The sequence below is a fragment of the Salvelinus sp. IW2-2015 genome, linkage group LG7 (genome assembly GCF_002910315.2).
Source record: "Salvelinus sp. IW2-2015 linkage group LG7, ASM291031v2, whole genome shotgun sequence".
Taxonomy (NCBI): domain Eukaryota; kingdom Metazoa; phylum Chordata; class Actinopteri; order Salmoniformes; family Salmonidae; genus Salvelinus; species Salvelinus sp. IW2-2015.
The window spans coordinates 10,534,719-10,557,249 of NC_036847.1; the positions used below are offsets into that span (position 1 = coordinate 10,534,719).

The following is a 22,531-nucleotide window of genomic DNA, read 5'->3' on the forward strand; positions in this document are numbered from 1 at the left end:
CGTAACCTATTTTGCATTGATAAATAAATATAATCTCAGCATATGTTCAAACAGTAAACCAAACAACATTGTAGCCTTATTAGAATCCCCAAAAAATGTATTTTGTTTTAAAAGTAATAACTATTGATTCCAGGCTATTGGTAAAAACAGCTGCCAGAGATGTGCTTTTTCTCTGTGACCAAAACATGATGACATTCTATTTTTAGCTGATATGGGAGTGAATACTTTGAAACAGCATATCAAATTATGATAATGTTGTAGGTTACACCGGCAAGTATAAGAATATTTGCCAGGGCGTATTATTTCATTATAAATCGGATTATTTCACATGGTGATGTGGGAATTTATTCTACTTCAAAATCACTTTATATTCAAGATTGCTGTCTTGGTTTAGCTTGGCATTAAACAAAGAGCCTATTTTGCATTGATAACCAAATATTATAATCTCAGCGACTGTTCAAACAATAAACCAAACAACATTGTAGCCTTTTTATTAGAATCCTCCCAACATGATTTTGTTTAGAAATAACCTTATTTGGAAAGGTAAAAACAGATAGCCATGTGCTTTTATTTCGTGACTAAAAATGACTTTCTATTTTTAGCTGATAAGGGAGTGAATACATTGAAGCAGCATGTCAAACAGGGATAATATATTATGTTACACCGGCAAGTATAACAATATTTGCCAGGGCATATTATTTCATTTTAAATCCGATTTATTTCGCATGGCGATGTGGGAAGCTAAAAGGCTAGCTAGCTTGTGTGGCTACCCAATTAGCACCGGCTACCCAATATGCACGGCCATTGTCGCAAGAACCCATCGGCCCCATAGTGACGAATGACACCGTTTTGATAGCTACGTCACAGATAGAACAATGAGCTGTTTCACCGGATGCATAAATCTGAAGCATCCAGTTGGCATTTCCACCCACTACCAAATATGGTGATGAGAGGAAGCCCAATGTGGGAGAAGATGGCTCGAGATGGATTTTGGCAACATTGAGACACAATCACATCTTTTTTTTGTGGGAGTACTCGGTGAACAGATTTCCTAAATTCTGCAATTTTTTTGCTGAATTACTTGTGATTTTAGTATTTTTTTTACCAAAAACTTTAGACCTGTGTGGCTCGGGTTTGTTTCCTGCTGGGGCCACATACTGTTCACAAAGAAAGTATGCACCCACTTTCAATAGATATCATATTCCATTTAAAAGATTTTCAATCTATCTACTGAACAAAAATATAAACGCAACATGCAACAATTTTAAAATAGTTTACTGAGTTACAGTTCATATGAGGAAATTAGTCAATTGAAATAAATAAATTAGGTCCTAATCTATGGGTTTCACATGACTGGGAATACAGATATGCATCTGTTGTTCTCCGATACCTTTAAAAACAAATTGACCTCACAATTGGCCTCAGGATCTCGACACGATATTTCTGTGCATTCAAATTGCCATCTATAAAATGCAATTGTGTTCGTTGTCCGTAGCTTATGCCTGCCCAAACATAACTTCACTGCCACCGTGGGAACTCTGTTCACAACGTTGACATCAGCAAACCGCTCGCCCACACGACACCATACATGTGGTCTGCGGTTGTGAGGCCGGTTGGATATATTGCCAAATTCCCTAAAATGATGTTGGCGGCGGCTTATGGTAGAGAATGTAATATAAATGTATCTGCCAACATTCCTGCAGTCAGCAATGCAATTGTACGCTCCATCAATACTTGAGACATCTGTGGCATTGTTGTGTACATTTTAGAGTGGACTTTTATTGTTCCCAGAAAAAGGTGCACCTGTGTAATGATCATGCTGTTTAATCAGCTTCTTGATATGCCACACCTGTCAGGTAGATGGATTATCTTGGAAAATATACAATTTGAGACAAATTAGCTTTTTGTGCGCATGGAAAATATATGGGATCTTTTATTTCAGCTCATAAAACATGGGACCAAAACTTTAAATGTTGCATTTATATTTTATTTCGCTCTATATATATAATATTGTCTGTTTCCCCACAGTGAGTTTGTGTCATGGCTGATAGATAGTGGAGAGATCAGCAAGCCAGATGAGGGGGTCAACCTGGGTCAAGCTTTGCTGGAGAACGGCATCATCCACCACGGTGAGAGAACAGTCTCTGTCCTTCATATCTTCCTGTCATTATTTCTGGCTTTTTCCCTCTCTCTGTTTCTGTATCTGTCTCTTGCTCTCTTTCTCCCTCTCTCCGTTTCTGTATCTGTCTCTTGCTCTCTTTCTCCCTCTCTCCGTTTCTGTATCTGTCTCTTGCTCTCTTTCTCCCTCTCTCCGTTTCTGTATCTGTCTCTTGCTCTCTTTCTCCCTCTCTCCGTTTCTGTATCTGTCTCTTGCTCTTTTTCTCTGGTTCTCTTTTTCTCGCGCTCTTTCTTCCTGTCTCTTGGTCTTTGTCTCTTGCTCTTCCTCCTACTGTCTTTCTATATACATTCTTAAACCATTTAAAATACCATGGCAATAATGATTTTAAATATAAAACATGTAATTTAGTAATATAACAAAATATCATAATAAAGATAGTGTTCTCTACCTTGCACAAAGAGTAATTTCAACATAGGAATGAATTTTCTGCTGAAATTCTCATTACCGCGACACATCCAGCTCTGTCTGAATGTATGTTATGTTGTAATTTAAACAGACTAAAATAAAAATATTTTAAAAATAAATAAATGGATGTTCTACTAGATGTTTTCAAATTACAGAAAAATTATTAACTGAATTTTCATGTATAATAATAATGGAAATATTTAGGAAAAGTGTCCGTGACTGAAGTTCTCATCCCCCACAACATTTTTGAAGGACTGTTTACACACACATACGCAGAGAGAATTTAAAATAAAGTTTGATTTTGAATGAAGCAACACATCTGCTAGTACCTTCAAGATGGCTACCAGGTAAGCAGATCTCTTTATATTTCTCCAGTTAAAAGTTAAACATTCTCTTTGTCAGATTGCGTACACGACAGTATTGATTATCATTACAGGTAGTTTTCCACATTTAGAAAAATGTTAGATTTCAAATGTTCTATGAAAATATACTTCATTAATGTCTTATGTACAATGAGTACAAATGTGTCGTCATGGCTTCTCTATTGTTAGCAAAGCATGCTAAGGTTCGTCATCCTCCGCAACACCATTCTAACCCCTGCAATTTAAGGCCAGTTGCGGTAGAGAGAACTTCTGTTTCGGTAATGAGAATTTAATCATACAGACTATATTTTTAAATATATATTATGAACTATTAATTTAAATATTATTTACTAACTGTTGATATTTTGCTTTATGTCCTGTTTTAATTGCAGACAGTCAGCAAGTGACAATAAGGAAGCTTTAGCGAAGGCTGACAAAATTCAGAGAAAAGGTTTACACCAACCCAGATCTGCTGGAAGAGTACAGAAGGAAGGAGAGAGAGAGGTCAGGGGTTGGAAGAGGTTAGGGTGGAGAGGTTCAGAAAGGAAGGAGAGAAGAGGTCAGGGGTTGGAGAGGTTAGGGTTGGAGAGGTTACAGAAGGAAGAGAGAGAGAGGTCAGGGTGGAGAGGTAGGGTTGGAGAGGTTACAGAAGGAAGGAGAGAGAGAGGTCAGGGTTGGAGAGGTTACAGAAGGAAGGACAAGAAGAGGTCAGGGGTTGGAGAGGTTACAGAAGGAAGGAGAGAGAGATGTTAGGGGTTGGAGAGGTTACAGAAGGAAGGAGAGAGAGAGGTTAGGGGTTGGAGAGGTTTACAGAAGGAAGAGAGAGAGAGGTCAGGGGTTGGAGAGGTTAAGAAGGAAGGAGAGAGAGAGGTCAGGGTTGGAGAGGTTACAGAAGGAAGGAGAGAGAGAGGTTAGGGTTGGAGAGGTACAGAAGGAAGGAGAGAGAGAGGTACAGGGTTGGAGAGGTTACAGAAGGAAGGAGAGAGAGAGAGGTCAGGGTTGGAGAGGTTACAGAAGGAAGGAGAGAGAGAAGGGTCAGGGGTTGGAGAGGTTACAGAAGGAAGGAGAGAGATATGTTAGGGGTTGGAGAGATTACAGAAGGAAGGAGAGAGAGAGGTTAGGGGTTGGAGAGTTACAGAAGGAAGGAGAGAGAGAGGTTGGGGTTGGAGAGTTACAGAAGGAAGGAGAGAGAGAGGTTAGGGTTGGAGAGGTTACAGCAAGAGTCATTTGCATATATATATGTCATTAAGAAGCCTATGCCTCCATACAGTGTCTATAGGAAGTCAATACCCTACAGTGTTAGGAAGTCTACACTGTGCAACAGCGCACACACGCACAATCAGTAAGCCATTCAGTCTCTACAATAGGATGTCCGCACACAGTCAGTAAGCCATTTAGTTTGTACAATAGGATGTCCACACACAGTCAGTAAGCCATTTAGTTTTGTACAATAGATGTCCACACACAGTCAGTAAGCCATTCAGTCCACTATAGGATGACGTGTACTAACAGTAAGATTTTTCCCATGTTTTGAGACATGCTCATTTCATGTCATGCTTCCTTTCCATTTCCAGGTATAAAAAGTAAAATTGTAAAATCAAGAGAACTCGAGATCTAACAAAAGAAGCAACATGAAAAGGAGACAAACCAGTGGTGGGAAACTCAAAGGTATTACAGAAGAAAGAAACAGCTAGAAGCTGTATTAGACATAACACCATCAAGCCAGGAAGATGATACACTTCAATATGTTCAAGAAGCAAATTAAGTTCTTCAGAAGACACAGCCATCCCAAGAGAGAACATTCACCTCAGCAGGTAAATGTCCCTGCCATCAACTCAACTCCTAAAAGAAGAGCGACATCTCTACAGACACCAGGACCAATGAAGACATCTACCCCAAAGGAATTACCCAAAAAGAGGAACCGAAGAAAGAAAACACTATCAAGGTCAAAGTTGCAATGTTTAGAAGAGAAGCTTCTGGAGAGAACCAAAGAGCTGGTCAACCTTGAAGAAAAGACTGAAAAGACTTGAGATGATGGCCAAGAGGAAGCAGATAATTGTCAACATGGAAGGCAGAGCGGTCCAGAAGAAAACTACAAAGAGTGGTCATCAGAGAACATTACCCAATAACAGCCAGAGAAGACTAATGCGCACACACACTTGTTAGCCACTTCCTTCATCAAGATGAAGTCTCCACTGTAATAAATGGGAAATCTGGAAAAAGAGCCAGATATTCTGTAAGAGAGCTTTAACGAATGGCAAATCTTCATAGAAGATTTCTGTCGGAGAATCCAAGGCACAACCTTTCCAAGGCTCAATTCTTTAAACTTAAGCCATTTTGGATTGGTCAGCGAAGAGTCAGACAGAGAAACATGTGCTTGCAAAACATATGTAAACTTTGGCTTGAAGAGAAAGAAGCTGCACCAGCTTGGAGATGATGTTGCTATGACCCCAAGGGACACTGTACAGGCCAGTGTGTGTAGTGACGATGACATGTACAGGACATGCAGCAATTTCAAGCATTAGACATTTCACACAACACTGGATCCTTCAACGAAAGGAAATATCATCGTATGGGAGGAGTGGGTCACTAAATCTGTACCAATAACAAAGAAATGCAAAGATGGGTCCACTGAAAATAAGGAAGTGAGGAATGGGCTTCTTGAGAAGAGGCATACCTCCATTGAAAAGCTGGTGGACCACAAACAGGACCACCTCTCAAACTTCTCCAGACAAATTGATAACATCAAGCACCAGTTTGAAAAGACTGAGGAGATCGAGACCCTGACCCAGAATGATGTAATGGTTCACATAGACTACAGTGAGAACTACGCTTGTAAATACACCAGGGAAATAAAAGAAACTCACTTTGGAGGTGGCAACCAGCAGGTAACCCTCCATACTGGAGTTATCTATCTCGGTGTGGGCAGGGTGGAGTCATTTACATCACTGTCAGCCTGTCTTCAGCACGACGCCACAGCCACATGGGCTCACCTTGACCCAGTACTGAGGAGCATACGAGAGGAGCATCAAATGCCAGGAACATCCACTTCATCTCAGATGGGCCCACATCTCAATATTGGAATAGAACCAACTTTACCCAAGCCTCAACAGTGCCGTTCGTGCGAGGATTTAAGCATGTAACATGGAATTTCACGGAGGCGTCCCATGGAAAGGGTGCTTCTGATGGAGTGGGCGGCACCCTGAAAAACCTGGCTGATAGAATTGTGTCCTATGGTACCAGCATACCAGATGCCAAAACTCTCTTTATTCAGCACTGTTCTGTTTTTGTATGTGTTGTTTTTATGTGTTCTCTGTTTTTAGCCTATGTATGTCATGTACTTTTGAAGCGCTGCAAAATGAAATTGATTGAACTTGAATCCATGATTGTGCCAATATTATCTCATTTATTTTCAACATTAAATGTTATGTTTTTAACCATACCTCAGTCTTAGTATACTTACTAGCATTACCGAAATCATCAACCTCATTTGCGAAACCTGTGTCATTACCGCAACAGGTGTTCATTTAATGTTCATTTAATGAATGGAAAAACAGTAATTTGCTTTGAAATGCATGTGCAGAATCTATAGGTTATGTTCTTTCAGGTTTGCCACATCATTATGAAAATATGTCAGGTTTCAATGCAATATCAAAAATATTAGGTTGTAGATTTCGGAAGGTGTTGCGGTAATGAGAGATCAGTCATGGAAATTTGTTGATGCAAGTCTTTTTAAAGCTTTCATGTTTGAAATCTTTGAAACCAAGATTCTGTGAGAATCACCCAATTTATGCATCGAAAACAGAAAATAATAGACACATGTATACGCAGATAAATAATGTATGAATGGCGCTGACAGAGAATCACTGCGTCTAAGGCGATAACGGACTTGAACTTTGAAAGCCGTCTCACTCTGAAACCGAGCGACCCCTGCATATTTCTGACACCGCCTACGGTGGCTCAGTAGGCCCACAGACAACAATGACTGGATTAGGGGGGTTGTTGGATAGCGGAGGCCACTGACGGTGATGGCTTTGGCCTCCGGGGGACAGGGCTGTCACCCATTAGGCACTGACCTTAAGGGGGGAGGCGATGGGGGACAGGTAATGGTGACTGAGATTCAGCGTGACAGCAGAGGGTGGCGGGGAAAGAAGGCAGGAGAGCGAGAGACACACGTTTTGGTCATTGGTAGCTCTGTGTGTGTCGAGTCACAGCATCTCAAAACCGTACACCAATTTCCCCCTGTGTTTTCCCCTTTGGACTCAACGGGTCTCCCCTTGCACTGGCACAATGGATGTTCTGTAAGTGTTTATCTATACTCAACAGCAACCCTACTGGTTAAATTAAGTGTGATAGTGATGAATGTTTAACTATTACACCAATCAGTTGTTGACATCTCTCCCTCTCACTTTCTTCCTTTCATTATTTCTTTCTTGATATTTCAGTGTCCGACAAGCACCAGTTCAAGAATGAGCAGGTGTTGTACCGTTTCCGCTACGACGACGGCACATATAAGGCCAGGAGCGAGATGGAGGACATTATGTCAAAGGTACAGTATCTATCTACAGTGCCTTCAAAAGTATTCGTACTCCTTGACTTATTCCACATTTTCTTATTGCAGACAGAATTCAAAATGGATTCATAAATATTTTGTGTCACCCATCTACACACAATACCCCATAATGACAGTGAAAACATGATTTTAGACATTTTTGCAAATGTATTGAAAATGAAATACATAAATATCAAATTTACATAAATAAGTATTCACAGCACTGAGTGATTACAGCTGTGAGTCTTTTGCCCGTTATTCTTTTCTAAATTCTTAAAGCGCTGTCAAATTGGTTGTTGATCATTGCGAGACAACTATTTTTAGGTCTTGCTATACATTTTCAAGTAGATTTAAGTCAAAACTGTAACTCGGCCACTCAGGAACATTCACCGTCTTCTTGGTAAGCAACTCCAGTGTATATTTGACCTCGTGTTTTAAGTTATTGTCCTGCTGAAAGGTGAATTTATCTCCCAGTGTCTGGTGGAAAGTAGATTGAACCAGGTTTTCCGCTAGGATTTTGCCTGTGCTTAGCTCTATTCTGTTTCTTTTTTTATCCTGAAAAACTCCCCAGTCCTTAACGATTACAAGCATATCCATAACATGGTGCAGCCACTACTATGCTTGAAAATATGGACAGTCTGTTGTATTGGATTTGCACTTTCTATTTGGGACAAATTTAATTGCTTTGCCACATTTTTTTTTGCAGTATTACTTTAGTGCCTTGTTTTAAACAGGATGCATGTTTTGAAATATAAGTGCCTTCTTTTCACTCTGTCAATTAGGTTAATATGGTGTAGTAACTTCAATGTTATTGATCTATCCTCAGTTTTCCCCAATCACAGCCAATAAACTTTGAGCAACTGTTTTAGTCACCATTGGCCTCCTCATGGTGAAATCCCTGAATCGTTTTCTTCCTCTCCAGCAACTGAGTTAGGAAGAACGCCTGTATCTCTGTAGTGACTAGATGCATTAATACAACTTCCCAACTGTAATTAACTTCACCATGCTCAAAGGGATATTCAGTGTTTGTTTTTTGTTTTTTGTTTTTTACCCATCTACCAATAGGTGCACTTCTTTACAAGGCATTGGAAAACCTCCCTGGTCTTTGTGGTTGAATTGAAATTCACTGCTCGACTGAGGAACCTTACAGATATTGTGTGGGGTACAGAGATGAGGTAGTCATTCAAAAATCATGTTAAACACTATTATTGCACACAGAGTGAGTCCATGTAACTTATGTGACTTGTTAAGCACATTTTGACTTCTGAACTTATTTAGGCTTGCCATAACGAAGTGGTTATATACTTATTGACTCTAGATATTTCAGCTTTTCATTGTTAATGAAATGTCTTAACATATTTCCACTTTGACATTATGGGGTATTGTGTGTAGGCCAGCGACAAAAACATCTCAATTTAATCAATTTTAAATTCAGTCTGTAACACAACAAAATGTGGAAAAAGTCAAGGGTTGTGAATACAGTGCCTTCAGAAAGTATATATGAGGGTTGGGGGTCAATTCCACTTCAATTCTACTTCAAATCCTATGAGAAAAATGTGGAATCCTGAATTATCTCATTTTAAATGAAATTGACTCCAACCCTGTTGAAATATCAAATGAAAAACGGCAATAGTGCACTTAGCAGCAATAGCCATAGACGTAGAGAAATCTGCAAAGTCGTTCTGGGATGTAGGACTTGAGGAGGGCAAGAGATCAGAGCTTAGTGATACTTTTGATGTCTGAACATATCTGACTCACATTTCTTTGGTGTGAACTATCACTTCGAAGGGGAAATCTGCAATTAGAAAAACAACAAAGCTGTCATCCCGCCACTTAATAGGGGAAACAACTAAGGGATGGGGCTAGAGAAATGTAACCACTCTCAAATGTATAGATCAAGCTATGGATGCACTTGAGATCAAAATGGTAGTTTTATCCAAAACCATGTTTTGAAGCTAAACAGCGTTTGTTTACTATTGCATTATTTACTAACAATGGTGTGAAACACTTATGTTGGGTTAAGATGATAAGATAGTTGAACTAAGTTTTAGGCATTCATAAGTTATATTATTCAAGAATCAATGGCTGTATATCATTAATTTAAAAGTCCAAAAATGTATGTACTAATTGCAGATTGACCCTTTTTAAGAAGTCAACTTCCGGCAGGTGTCTCTAGCCCACATACTACAGAACTACTTCTGCTTTTGCTATCTCTGGGTTCATCCTAACTGCCTCTTAAGTAAAATGGTCACATAGTCATGCAATGACGTCAATGGGAGACTAAGAAAACATTAGACTTACAGTACCAGTCAAAAGTTTGGACACACCTACTCCTTTATTGTGGAATTGCCCCTGAGTTTGAGGCTTTCCCGTTGAGGATACAGTGAATCAAAACTCGTTCTCTCTCTTCTTCCCGTAGGGTGTGAGGCTCTACTGTCGCCTGCACAGCCTGTTCACCCCTGTTGTCAAGTAGGTATCCCTCCTCCTCCCCCTCTTTCTCCTCCTCCCCCCCTGTCCAGGTGCATGCGTATGCATATTCATACAGGATTCACATTCAGCCCACACCGCCATCTATGAATGACTGAACAAACATGAGTGCTGCTGCCATTCACACCTTTCCCTCCCCGCGCCTAATCTGGCAACCGTCCCCATCTCGTTCTGCTCTGCTGCTGTGGGTGAATGTGTCAGCATTCAGCTTGGAGTTGCCCGTTTGAAGTTTCGTAGACAGTTCTGAGAGGGCGGCTGTCGCGTGTAAGCAAACCTAAACGTCGGCCTTGCTGAGTCAGACAAATTGATTTAACATTATTTTTGTTGAAGTACATAATAAGCACGCACACCCAACCCACGCACTCATTTACACTCCCGTCCCACCTCCCTTGACAAACACAGCACTCCATCAATCTTCATTTTACCCCACAAATCACCTTCACCAGTAGCACTAAAATTGGAGAAAGGACGTCAAGCAAATCAAGACACACACAGTGTCACCGCCTTTCCCTTATGCGCTGGGGCACTGATTGTTGTCGCCAGGGCGTCCTGTCATCTCAGACAAAACATCAGGGGTTTGGAAAAAAATCACACTGATAAAAATATGTCGGCCTGCCACGCTCACATTATGTAACACTGATGGACCCGTTTGGTATTTACGAACACTGTTGGACGCGTTTGGTATTTGCAATGTAGTTTTGTGATTACCAGTCTGCCAGTTCTGAATGGCTATCGTTAACTGGGTCGTGCAAGGTACAAGGTTTTAATTAAGGACACCGCTTTTTGTTTTCCATTGCAAAACATTTTGCAACAGTGTGACCGACTGAACAGGACCATGTAGCTGTATAGTCATTATAGTACCTGTGAGCACCTCACTCTCATTTAATATCCCACTTGGGTCAACGTGTCATCATTCATACAGTAGGGCAGTAAAGATACACCCTGTGCATATACGCCACGTTGCGATTCACAGGCAAATCCAATGACAACGTTCTCCAAACGTTCCGCCGTTCACGTGACCCAACCATCCAACCATCCAATTTATTTTCAGAGCTTCCTGATTCGCTTATCTGCTTCCTCTACAAGAAGAGCCTAGTTTAGATGGTAGGAGTTACCACTAACTACAGATATATGTGACAAAAAATCTTTATTTCTCTACCCCAAATCCTAATCTTAACCTTTAGGGGGATGAAGAAATACCTGACCCTAAATCCGTGTAACTTTTACCATCTATGCAATTCAGGTAGCCATTCCCTAGAAGTTCACACCAACTCGAAAGAAATGTCACTGGTAGTACACCCACTGACTGAGTTTTCACACAACACTTCTGTGTCAAGAACACAACAGGTGCTGTATGCATTGGACATTACCGGACATTATTCATAACAATCAGACGCGATTCTTAAAGGGAAGATATACTGGAGACATTAGACAACTACTAGAAATAATTGAAAACTACGAAAATACAAGGAAACCAGGAATCATTTTTATAGTAGATTTTGAGAATCCTTTGATACGGTATGTCTAGAATCTTAATGTGCCTGGATTTTTCCAACTTTGGAGAATCTCTCATAAGATGGGTAAAAGTCATGTAAAACAACCCTATGTCAAAATAAAGGTTACTTCTCAGAGAAAGTCTTCGATACAGTACGTCTAGAATCTTTAAGTGCCTGGATTTTTTGCAATTTTGGATTATCTCTCATAAAATGGGTAAAAGTCATGTAAAATAAATAAAAAACGTAAGTTCTCGGAGAACTTTGAATTGTCAAGAGGTGTAAAACAAGGTTGCCATATTTATTATGGCCGTTGAACTGATAATTATAAAAATCTAATGCTATATAATTGTAAGGGCCAAAAAATGTATGGAGTACATAGAAAAGTATCAATGAACACCGATGATTCAAGTTTTCATTTGAGTCCTAAATCTTCAAACTTGAAGGGCCTTATTGGGCAACTGGATAAATTCTCTAGTTTCTCTGGACTAAAACCCAACTATGATAAGTGTACTACTACAGTTGAAGTCCGAAGTTTACATACACTTAGGTTGGAGTCATTAAAACTCGTTTTTCAACTACTCCACAAATTTCTTCTCAACAAACTATAGTTTTGGCAAGTCGGTTAGGAAATCTACTTTGTGCATGATACAATACATTTTTCCAACAATTGTTTTCAGACAAATGATTTCACTTATAATTCACTGTATCACAATTCCAGTGGGTCAGAAGTTTACATACACTAAGTTGACTGTGCCTTTAAACAGCTTGGAAAATTCCAGAAAATTATGTCATGGCTTTAGAAGCTGGAGGTATACCTGTGGATGTATTTTAAGCCCTACCTTCAAACTCAGTGCCTCTTTGCTTGAAATCATGGGAAAATCAAAAGATATCAGACCTCAGAATTTTTTTTGTAGACCTCCAGAAGTCTGTTTCATCCTTGTGAGCAATTTCCAAACACCTGAAGGTACCATGTTCATCTGTACGAACAATAATACGCAAATATAAACACCATGGGACTACGCAGCCGTCATACCGCTCAGGAAGGAGACGCGTTCTGTCTCCTAGAGATGAACTTACTTTGGTGCGAAAAGTGCAAATCAATCCCAGAACAACAGCAAAGGACCTTGTGAAGATGCTGGAGGAAACAGGTACAAAAGTATCTATATCCACAGTAAAACGAGTCCTATATCGACATAACCTGAAAGACCGCTCAGCAAGGTCGAATCCACTGCTCAAAAGCTGCCATAAAAAAGCCAGACTACGGTTTGCAACTGCACATGGGGACAAAGATGGTATTTTTTGGAGAAATGTCCTCTGGTCTGATGAAACAAAAACTGTTTGGTCATAATGGCCATCGTTATGGTTGAAGGAAAAAGGGGGAGACTTGCAAGCCGAAGAACACCAGCCCAACTGTGAAGCGCGGGGGTGGCAGCATCATGTTGTGGGGGTGCTTTGTTGCAGGAGGGACTGGTGCACTTCACAAAACAGATAGCATCATGAGGCAGGGAAATGATATGGATATATTGAAGCAACATCTCAAAACATCAGTCAGGAAGTTAAAGCTTGGTCGCAAATGGGTCTTCCAAATGGACAATGACCCCAAGCATACTTCCAAAGTTGTGGCAAAATGGCTTAAGGACAACACAGTCAAGGTATTGGAGTGGCCATCACAAAGCCCTGACCTCAATTCTATAGAAAATTTGTGGGCAGAACTGAAAAAGCGTGTGCGAGCAAAGAGGCCTAACAAACCTGACTCAGTTACACCAGCTGTGTCAGGAGGAATGGGCCAAAATTCACCCAACTTATTGTGGGAAGCTTGTGGAAGGCTACCTGAAACGTTTGACCCAAGTTAAACAATTTTAAGGCAATGCTACCAAATACTAATTGAGTGTATGTAAACTTCTGACCCACTGGGAATGTGATGAAAGAAATAAAAGCTGAAATAAATAACTACTATTATTCTGACATTTCACATTCTTAAAATAAAGTGGTGATCCTAACTGACCGAAGACAGGGAATTTTTACTAGGATTAAATGTCAGGAATTGTGAAAAGCTGAGTTTTTAAATGTATTTGGCTAAGGTGCATGTAAACTTCCGACTTCAAATGTATATTACAGATTGAGTTTCTGAAGGGTACACATTTCTATGTGGTCTCCCGATTTAAATGGGTGGACGGTGAAGTTGATGGGCTCGGTGTACATATCCAGGAAAAGTTTATCGATCTTGCAACTATTAACTTTGATTGAAAACGTAGCAAAATTAGATAGGATCTTGAAACCATGGAGAGGAAAACAATTGTCCATCTAGTGGAAAGTTGCACTGATTTTAATTCTCTAGTGATATTGCAGTTTACATATTTATTAATGGCTCTTCCCACTCCAGGAGAATCCTTTTTAACCAGTTAAAGTTAAACGGGCATATTTGTATAACGAACGAGTTTGGAGGGTTAAAACTATGAATTATTAAAACTATTAAATATGAAGGCATCAAATCTCTCAGCCTCCATTATACTTAGTGTACTGTATACGTGAGGGAAAGTAGCTGTAAGTAACAGTAGAAGATGTATTGTTGTCAGTTAGTTTCAGGGGAGGGGATGTAGGGTTGAAGAAATGTGAACTTATGAAAACAATTAGTTTGATAGAACCAAAAATCATCTGCAATATTGACGCTGATCTCGTCACCACTTCCATTCATGGAGCCGTTTAATGTGTGTCTCTCACAGTACAGCGTAAGAGTTCTGTCTGTGGCACTGTGGTGATCTGATCAGAGGTCTCCCTGGCTGCCCCTCTCCTACTGATTTAATGGCATTACAACAGCCTCCTCTGCTAGTTGAATGGTCTCTGTGCAGACAAGTGAAAACAAAAGCTGTGTGTGTGCAGTACTGTGGACAATAAGACAGACCGTCAGTCACTCAAGCCTTAACAGTAGTTGAGCAGTTGAAAGACTCAGCACTGGGAGATCAGAGACAGTAGAAAGAGCTGAGGTCATAGCCGCGAAAATATGTTTTGAGTTGGGGGTGCTGGAATCCCCTTTATAATAAAGCATTGCATGCATCTATAATCACATTTGCGTAGTGGAATTCAGATGAGCAGACACTTCTTTAGGATTTATTTGCCTTTTATAAACGTAAATAAATCCTATCTCATGCAATTCTGGTCATTTACATGATCGACATTAGCAGAATATTTTTTGGGACCACACAAAAGGCCAAATTCAGGCTACTGTGCATCTTGCTATTCAGGGAGGATGCAATTTAATTGTATTTTTTTGTATTTATTATTCATTCTGTTGGCTAAATTTAATTGTGTGCTCCGTATGTATTTTAAGATGTGTTATAAGTAGGCCTTTTGTAAAATAAATGTCATTGGTAATTGCTTTCTTGGTAATTGCTGCAATATAGCCTGTAACATTTTTTGGGGGTGAAAGTTTAAACCAGAGTTTTGTTTCATTTTGTTGAGCAATTTTATTTGGTCAAATTAGGTTCCAACTGTAATGTTGTGTTTGCCGTGACATAGAATCCTGCTTGTATTTTCCCTGTAAACAACGGCTTGACTTACTTTTGATATTACCCTAATAAAGTTTAGAAACTTTTGTGAAGGTGAGGAAGAGTGTTTTAGGCCTACCAGAGTTACTCCTATAATCAAACAATATAATATATATCTTTATCAAATAACTTCTGATAGAAAAAAATTACGAATTAGCCTCCTTCTGTACACCTACAGTACCAGTCAAAAGTTTGGACACACCTACTCATTCAAGGGTTTTTCTTTATTTTTACTATTTTCTACATTGTATAATAATAGTGAAGACCTCAAAACTAATAACACAATGAAATCATGTCGTAACTTAAAAAAAGTGTTAAACAAATCAAAACTTATTTTGTATTTTCAATTCTTTAAAGTTGCCACCCTTTGCCTTTGATGACAGCTTTGCACACTCTTGGCATTCTCTCAACCAATAGGTGTGCCTTGTTAAAAGTTAAATAGTGGAATTTAGCCAATCGATTGTGTTGTGACAAGGTAGGGGTGGTATACAGAGGATAGCCCTATTTGGTAAAAGACCAAGTCCATATTATGGCAAGAACAGAGAACCATTTTTGTGAACTGGGTGGTGTACATAATAAACTATAACTGAGTGTATAGTATAGGCTACAGTGTTACCTTCCAGTAACACTAGCTCGTGCCAATATCTCAAGATAAGCTACTTTGGAAAAACAGTGCTGTTTGCTCAGAATTGCTCAAAAGTTGAGATTTGCTTGGGGGGCTTCCTCAGACCGGTTAGTCTTCTAGTAGTCCTACGCTTTTCTTGCCATTTGTATTTTGAAATTTGTGAAAGGCAAACTGACCGCCGCAACCAACCATAGAAATATAATACACAGATGGCAGTTCTCATTCAAGTCAGGACTGGCAGCCATTGATAGTGTACCCTTTGAGTTTAACAGTCAAAGTGCCAGGGTTAGAGGTTCCAAAATCCTTCTACACAATCTATGTCTCAACTGCCGCAAGGCTTAAAAATCCTTCTACACAATCTATGTCTTAACTGCCGCAAGGCTTAAAAATCCTTCTTTAACCTATATCCTCTCCTTCATCTATACTGATTGAAGTGGATTTAACAAGTGATATCAATAAGGGGTCATAGCTTTCACCTGGATTCACCTGGTCAGTCTGTCGTGGAAAGAGCAGATGTTCCTAATGTTTTGTACAGTGTACTATCTTTATGGGGAAAGGAAGGACCAAATGAGAGAAATGAATGACAACATATGAAAGACAAAAAGCACAAATGATGATAGCTGGCAGCATGCAATTCGACATGTCGATCTGACTTTCTAGATTCATACTCTAGGAAGTTTACAATTTCTTGAACATTTTTAAAGCTTCTGCACATATCTTAAGCTTTAATTTTAAAGGGTATTTTGGTTTTATATTTTACATTTTATTTGTATCATTGCCATAACATTGTTAACAGACACAAATAATACAGAATATGCCTTATTTAATTGCTCGAAGGAAAACAAAGCAAATGTATTTTTGAAGATGTTTCTTGTTTTTCTGCCGTAGCATATGTAGGCCTGTACTCCATGATCGCTCAGATCCCTTTCTACATGTTGGTAATAGTTTGAATTGCGCTCTGTCTGGATGTCTTGACTCGTGAATATTTAGTTATGTTGCTATCCAAATGGCTCACAGCATTTTCAAATGTGAGGAAAATGGGTAAAGACAATGTGCTGTTACATGAAGTCAGTTTGCTTAGGGACTTCTGCTAAAATCCAACCCCCACCTCAGGGTGAACTAGATTTCCAAACCTGTAATTGTATAGGCTTTGATGCGGAAATCATAACTGTTTTATATTATGTATTTTTTGATGTCTCTGAATAGAAAATGGTGGTGGTGCAAGTTATTCCTATTTGAGTTAATAAAGTTATTTTACACATGAAAAAAAACAAAAAACTGTTTCTATAAGGCATAATGTCATTTTCTTCATGTCATTTAATAACATCTTTAATGTTCTGGGAAACGTGTTTGTGTGCACCTGCTTGCTTGAATGTGTTTTTGATGCATTTTGCTTTGAAACCATATCCTTATTCCCTCTGTCTCATTCTCCCTTGCAGGGACAGAGACTACCATTTAAAAACCTTCAAGTCTGTGGTGCCTGCCAGCAAACTGGTTGACTGGCTTCTGTCACAGGTACAGTGTACACACACAGGAGCACACGCAACACACACACTGGAGTGGGGGCCCCAGCAGCGCTCCCCACTGTGTCTAAGAGGTGAAAACAACAAGTCTAAGCAGGTGACATGCATTGATTTGTACCTCCATTCTGTTTCCCAGGGTGACTGTTCCACACGTGAGGATGCGGTGACATTGGGGGTTGGACTGTGCAACAATGGCTTCATGCACCATGGTCAGTGCAGCACACACACGTCACATATTACGTGACTGAATGACATACAGTACATCAGGGATATTGCGTAACATTTTTCATCAGGCTTATATTCCCCTGAGCCGATGGTCGGGGACCGTAACATCATTTCATAGAATTCATTTATGACAACACATGTTACACATCACTGAGTGATATATTGTACATACACACACACCATGCTACAATGCTTTTACAACCACAAGGGAAAATTGGGTCTGCAAAACTAGTCCTTTTTTTACCACTTTTGCATGAAGTTTCTGCTGCTTGGGTTCAAGTGTTTCTCTGATCACGATTTTCACCAGAGTACATAATAATACTCCTTGTTATTAGATTTGGTTATTATTTATGTTATAATCAAAACATAACATTCAACATGAACCATTTCATTCCTTATACAGTAGGTGTCAGTTGTCATTCCTGTACGGTGGCTTTCTTATAAACCAGTAACACTCGATATTGCATGATATTTTGACTAACTGTGTCATATTGTAACTGCCACTTGAAAGGTGTTCCTATTCACTTTGGGACGAACCCTAACTTCCACTTATGTCAAATTCTCACTTAATCATGCATTGATGAAGTGAAACTTCAACCAAAATGGAAGTTAGGACTTGCCCAATTTATGACAGTCAGTCAGTACATGTACAGTCATGGCCAAAAGTTTTGAGAATGACAGAAATATTAATTTTCACAAAGTCTGTTGCCACAGTTTGTATGATGGTAATTTGCATATACTCCAGAATGTTATGAAGAGTGATCAGATGAATTGCAATTAATTGCAAAGTCCCTCTTTGCCATGCAAATGAACTGAATCCCCCAAAAACATGTCCACTGCATTTCAGCCCTGCCACAAAAGGACCAGCTGACATCATGTCAGTGATTCTCTCGTTAACACAGGTGTGAGTGGTGACGAGGACTAGGCTGGAGATCACTCTGTCATGCGGATTGAGTTCACATAACAGACTGGAAGCTTCAAAAGGAGGGTGGCGCTTGGAATCATTGTTCTTCCTCTGTCAATCATGGTTACCTGCAAGGAAACACGTGCCGTCATCATTGCTTTGCACAAAAAGAGCTACACAGGCACATATTGCTGCCAGTAAGATTGCACCTAAATCAACCATTTATCAGATCATCAAGAATTTCAAGGAGAGCGGTTCAATTGTTGGGAAGAAGGCTTCAGGGTGCCCAATAAAATCCAGCAAGCGCCAGGACCGTCTCCTAAAGTTGATTCAGCTGCGGGATCGGGGCACCACCAGTACAGAGCTTGCTCAGGAATGGCAGCAGGCAGGTGTGAGTGCATCTGCACGCACAGTGAGGCGAAGCCTTTTGGAGGATGGCCTGGTGTCAAGAAGGGCAGCAAAGAAGCCACTTCTCTCCAGGAAAAACTTTGGGGACAGACTGATATTCTGCAAAAGGTACAGGGATTGGACTGCTGAGGACTGGGGTAAAGTMATTTTCTCTGATAAATCCCCTTTTCGATTGTTTGGGGCATCYGGAAAAAAGCTTGTCCGGAGAAGACAAGGTGAGCGCTACCATCAGTCCTGTGTGTGTCATGCCAACAGTAAAGCATCCTGAGACCATTCATGTGTGGGGTTGCTTTTCAGCCAAGGGTGTGGGCTCACTCACAATGTTGCCTAAGAACACAGCCATGAATAAAGAATGGTACCAACACATCCTCCGAGAGCAACTTCTCCCAACCATCCAGGAACAGTTTGTTGACAGACAATGCCTTTTCCAGCATGATGGAGCACCTTGCCATAAGGCAAAGGTGATAACTAAGTGGCTCGGGGAACAAAACATTGATATTTTGGGTCCATGGCCAGGAAACTCCCCAGCCCTTAATCCCATTGAGAACTTGTGGTCAATCCTCAAGAGGCGGGTGGACAAACGAAAACCCACAAATTCTGACAAACTCCAAGCATTGATTATGCAAGAATAGGCTGCCATCAGTCAGGATGTGGCCCAGAAGTTAATTGACAGCATGCCAGGGCGGAATGGAGAGGTCTTGAAAAAGATGGGTCAGCACTGCAAATATTAACTCTTTGCATGAACTTCATGTAATTGTGAATAAAAGCCTTTGACACTTATGAAGTTCTTGTAATTATACTTCAGTATTTCATAGTAACATCTGACAAAAATATCTAAAGACACTGAAGCAGCAAACTTTGTTGAAATTAATATTTGTGTCATTCTCAAAACTTTTGGCCACGACTGTAGAAGGTTTTCCCACATCCATTCAATGGAGTCAAGTCCAATGACAATAAACCACAATCAGACCACACTCTGTTGTCAACATCAACAGTATTTGCAGTGTTCCTTGGCATTCCCACGTTTGCAGTCTGGATCGCAGAATTGAACCACGGAACACTCTTAAAGGTCTTCCTTAGCCTGGTTAAACCAGACTGAATGTTCTGCTCACCAGTGAAACAATAGTGAGTGCAGGGCTCATTCTGATTGAACTAGGCTAGATTTTCCATAGCTTGCTAGCTATATCCTTGTGAACTTAGAACGCCCTCGAACCAGCACAATCTACTATACGTACTACGCACACTTATAAACTCAGCGAAATCAGAAACGTCCTCTCACTGTCAACTGCGTTTATTTTCAGCAAACTTAACGTGTAAATATTTGTATGAACGTATACAAGATTCAACAACTGAGACATAAACTGAACAAGTTCCACAGACATGTGACTAACAGAAATGGAATAATGTGTCTCTGAACAAAGGGGGGGTCAATCAAAAGTAACAGTCGGGTGTGGCCACCAACTGCATTAAGTACTGCAGTGCATATCCTCCTCATGGATTGCACCAGATTTGCCAGTTCTTGCTGTGAGATGTTACCCCACTCTTCCACCAAGGCACCTGCAAGTTCCCAGACATTTCTGAAGGGAATGGCCCTAGCCCTCACCCTCCGATCCAACAGGTCCCAGATGTGCTCAATGGGATTGAGATCCGGGCTCTTCGCTGGCCATGGCAGAACACTGACATTCCTGTCTTGCAGGAAAGAACACACAGAACGAGCAGTATGGCTGGTGGCATTGTCATGCTGGAGGGTCATGTCAGGATGAGCCTGCAGGAAGGGTACCACATGAGGGAGGAGGATGTTTTCCCTGTAACGCACAGCGTTGAGATTGCCTGCAATGACGACAAGCTCAGTCCGATGATGCTGTGACACACCGCCCCAGACCATGACGGACTCTCCACCTCCAAATCCATCCCGCTCCAGAGTACAGGCATCGGTGTAACGCTCATTCATTTAACGATAAGCGCGAATCCGACCATCACCCCTGGTGAGACAAAACCACGACCCGTCAGTGAAGAGCACTTTTTGCCAGTCCTGTCTGGTTCAGCGACGGTGGGTTTGTGCCCATAGGTGAAGTTGTTGCCGGTGATGTCTGGTGAGGACCTGCCTTACAACAGGCCTACAAGCCCTCAGTCCAGCCTCTCTCAGCCTGTTGCTTACAGTCTGAGCACAGATGGAGGAATTGTGCGTTCCTGGTATAACTCTTGCAGTTGCTGTTGCCATCCTGTATCTGTCCCGCAGGTGTGATGTTCGCATGTACCGATCCTGTGCAGGTGTTGTTACACGTGGTCTGCCACTGCGAGGACGATCAGCTGTCCATCCTGTCTCACTGTAGCGCTGTCTTAGGTGTCTCACAGTGTCTCACATTGCAATTTATTGCCCTGGCCACATCTGCAGTCCTCATGCCTCCTTGCAGCATGCCTAAGGCACGTTCACGCAGATGAGCAGGGACCCTAGATATTTTTCTTTTTGTGTTTTTCAGAGTCAGTAGAAAGGCCTCTTTAGTGTCCTTAGTTTTCATAACTATGACCTTAATTGCCTACCGTCTGTAAGCTGTTAGTATCTTAACGACCGTTCCACAGGTGCATGTAACATTAATTGTTTATGGTTAATTGAACAAGCATGGGAAACAGTGTTTAAATCCTTTCTAATGAAGATCTGTGAAGTTATTTGGATTTTTACGAATGATCTAATATACACACACCTCCCGATGCCATCTGCTGGCTAGTTCTCCTTTTCAAGTTCACACGTCTCTTCTCTTCCTGCTGAGTGCATAGCATGTCTCTTCTCACCTCAGCTATCCCTTCACATGCCCCAGCTTAGTCAGTATGTCTGTATTCTTTCTCTTAACCTCTCTCTTTCACCCACTTCCTCGTAAGCACTTTCTCTGTCCCTTTTCCTTTCGTCCCCTCTCTCTCTCCCTCTATTTCTCTCGTGCACATGCTCTCAGGCCCTGTATCATTCTCCTTTCTCTCCCGTCTCTCGCTCTCAGTACTGTACATCAAGCAACGCAGCGTTTCTCCTAAATATTTAATCTTAGGCGGGTCGCAAGTGCCCTGCAAAGCTTCATACAGTGAAAGGCTGCAGACCAACGTCAACATTGTCTGCTTTATGTAATAGCAGGGGAACACCGCTATAAGTAACAGACACTATTCAGAGCTTTCCTGTGGTATTCACTTCCCCAATTTAATTCACACTCATAACAACAGTCACCAATTTCAATGGGACACCAATTTAGCATCAGTGGTAGTGTACGTGTGTCTCTCTCTGTGGATTGGGTATGTGTGTGTATTGGGAGTTTCTTGATGACTTGAATAGGTGGTATTCAAAGGATTCACCGTCTGACCGATCGGAAATGCCCCCTAGGCTTAATTGTTTTGGCATAGTGCCAGACTGTGTGTGTGTGCAGCACAGATCCGTTTGACTGATTTTGTTCCGCTTGGCCTACCAGATGGTCTCCCATACATCTGTGTACCTTTACCCCAGATACCACTGTTCTTTACAACCCTTCACTCTGACAGAGAGACAGACAGGTAGACGGACTGACACCTGTCACAGCCACCATCGACCACTGTTGGCTCGATACAATAACATGGCATCAGAGTCCAAGTGCACAGTGCACTGTCTAGTCATGGAACAACTGGGGAAGCTGTTTTCATGGAAAGATTGAGACGGACAGGATCAGACAGGAACAGAGTGTCCTTCCAACATGGCTATGAAAACACAGACAGACATTTAAAGCCGACTGTTCTTTTTTGAGTAACACACACACACACACACACACACACACACACACACACACACACACACACACACACACAC

At 40.9% G+C, this 22,531-nt stretch overlaps 1 protein-coding gene across 1 annotated transcript in view; it reads left to right on the top strand.

The window, feature by feature from the left end:
* The window catches only part of LOC111966365 (phosphatidylinositol 3,4,5-trisphosphate-dependent Rac exchanger 1 protein), a 113,960-nt gene that overhangs the window by 59,318 nt on the left and 32,111 nt on the right, over positions 1-22,531 (top strand). The window contains exons 11-15 of the mRNA XM_070444624.1: positions 2,029-2,129; positions 7,392-7,495; positions 9,918-9,967; positions 17,091-17,166; positions 17,311-17,383. Coding sequence (XP_070300725.1) covers positions 2,029-2,129; positions 7,392-7,495; positions 9,918-9,967; positions 17,091-17,166; positions 17,311-17,383 — 404 coding nt within the window. The remainder of the gene's footprint in view (positions 1-2,028; positions 2,130-7,391; positions 7,496-9,917; positions 9,968-17,090; positions 17,167-17,310; positions 17,384-22,531) is intronic.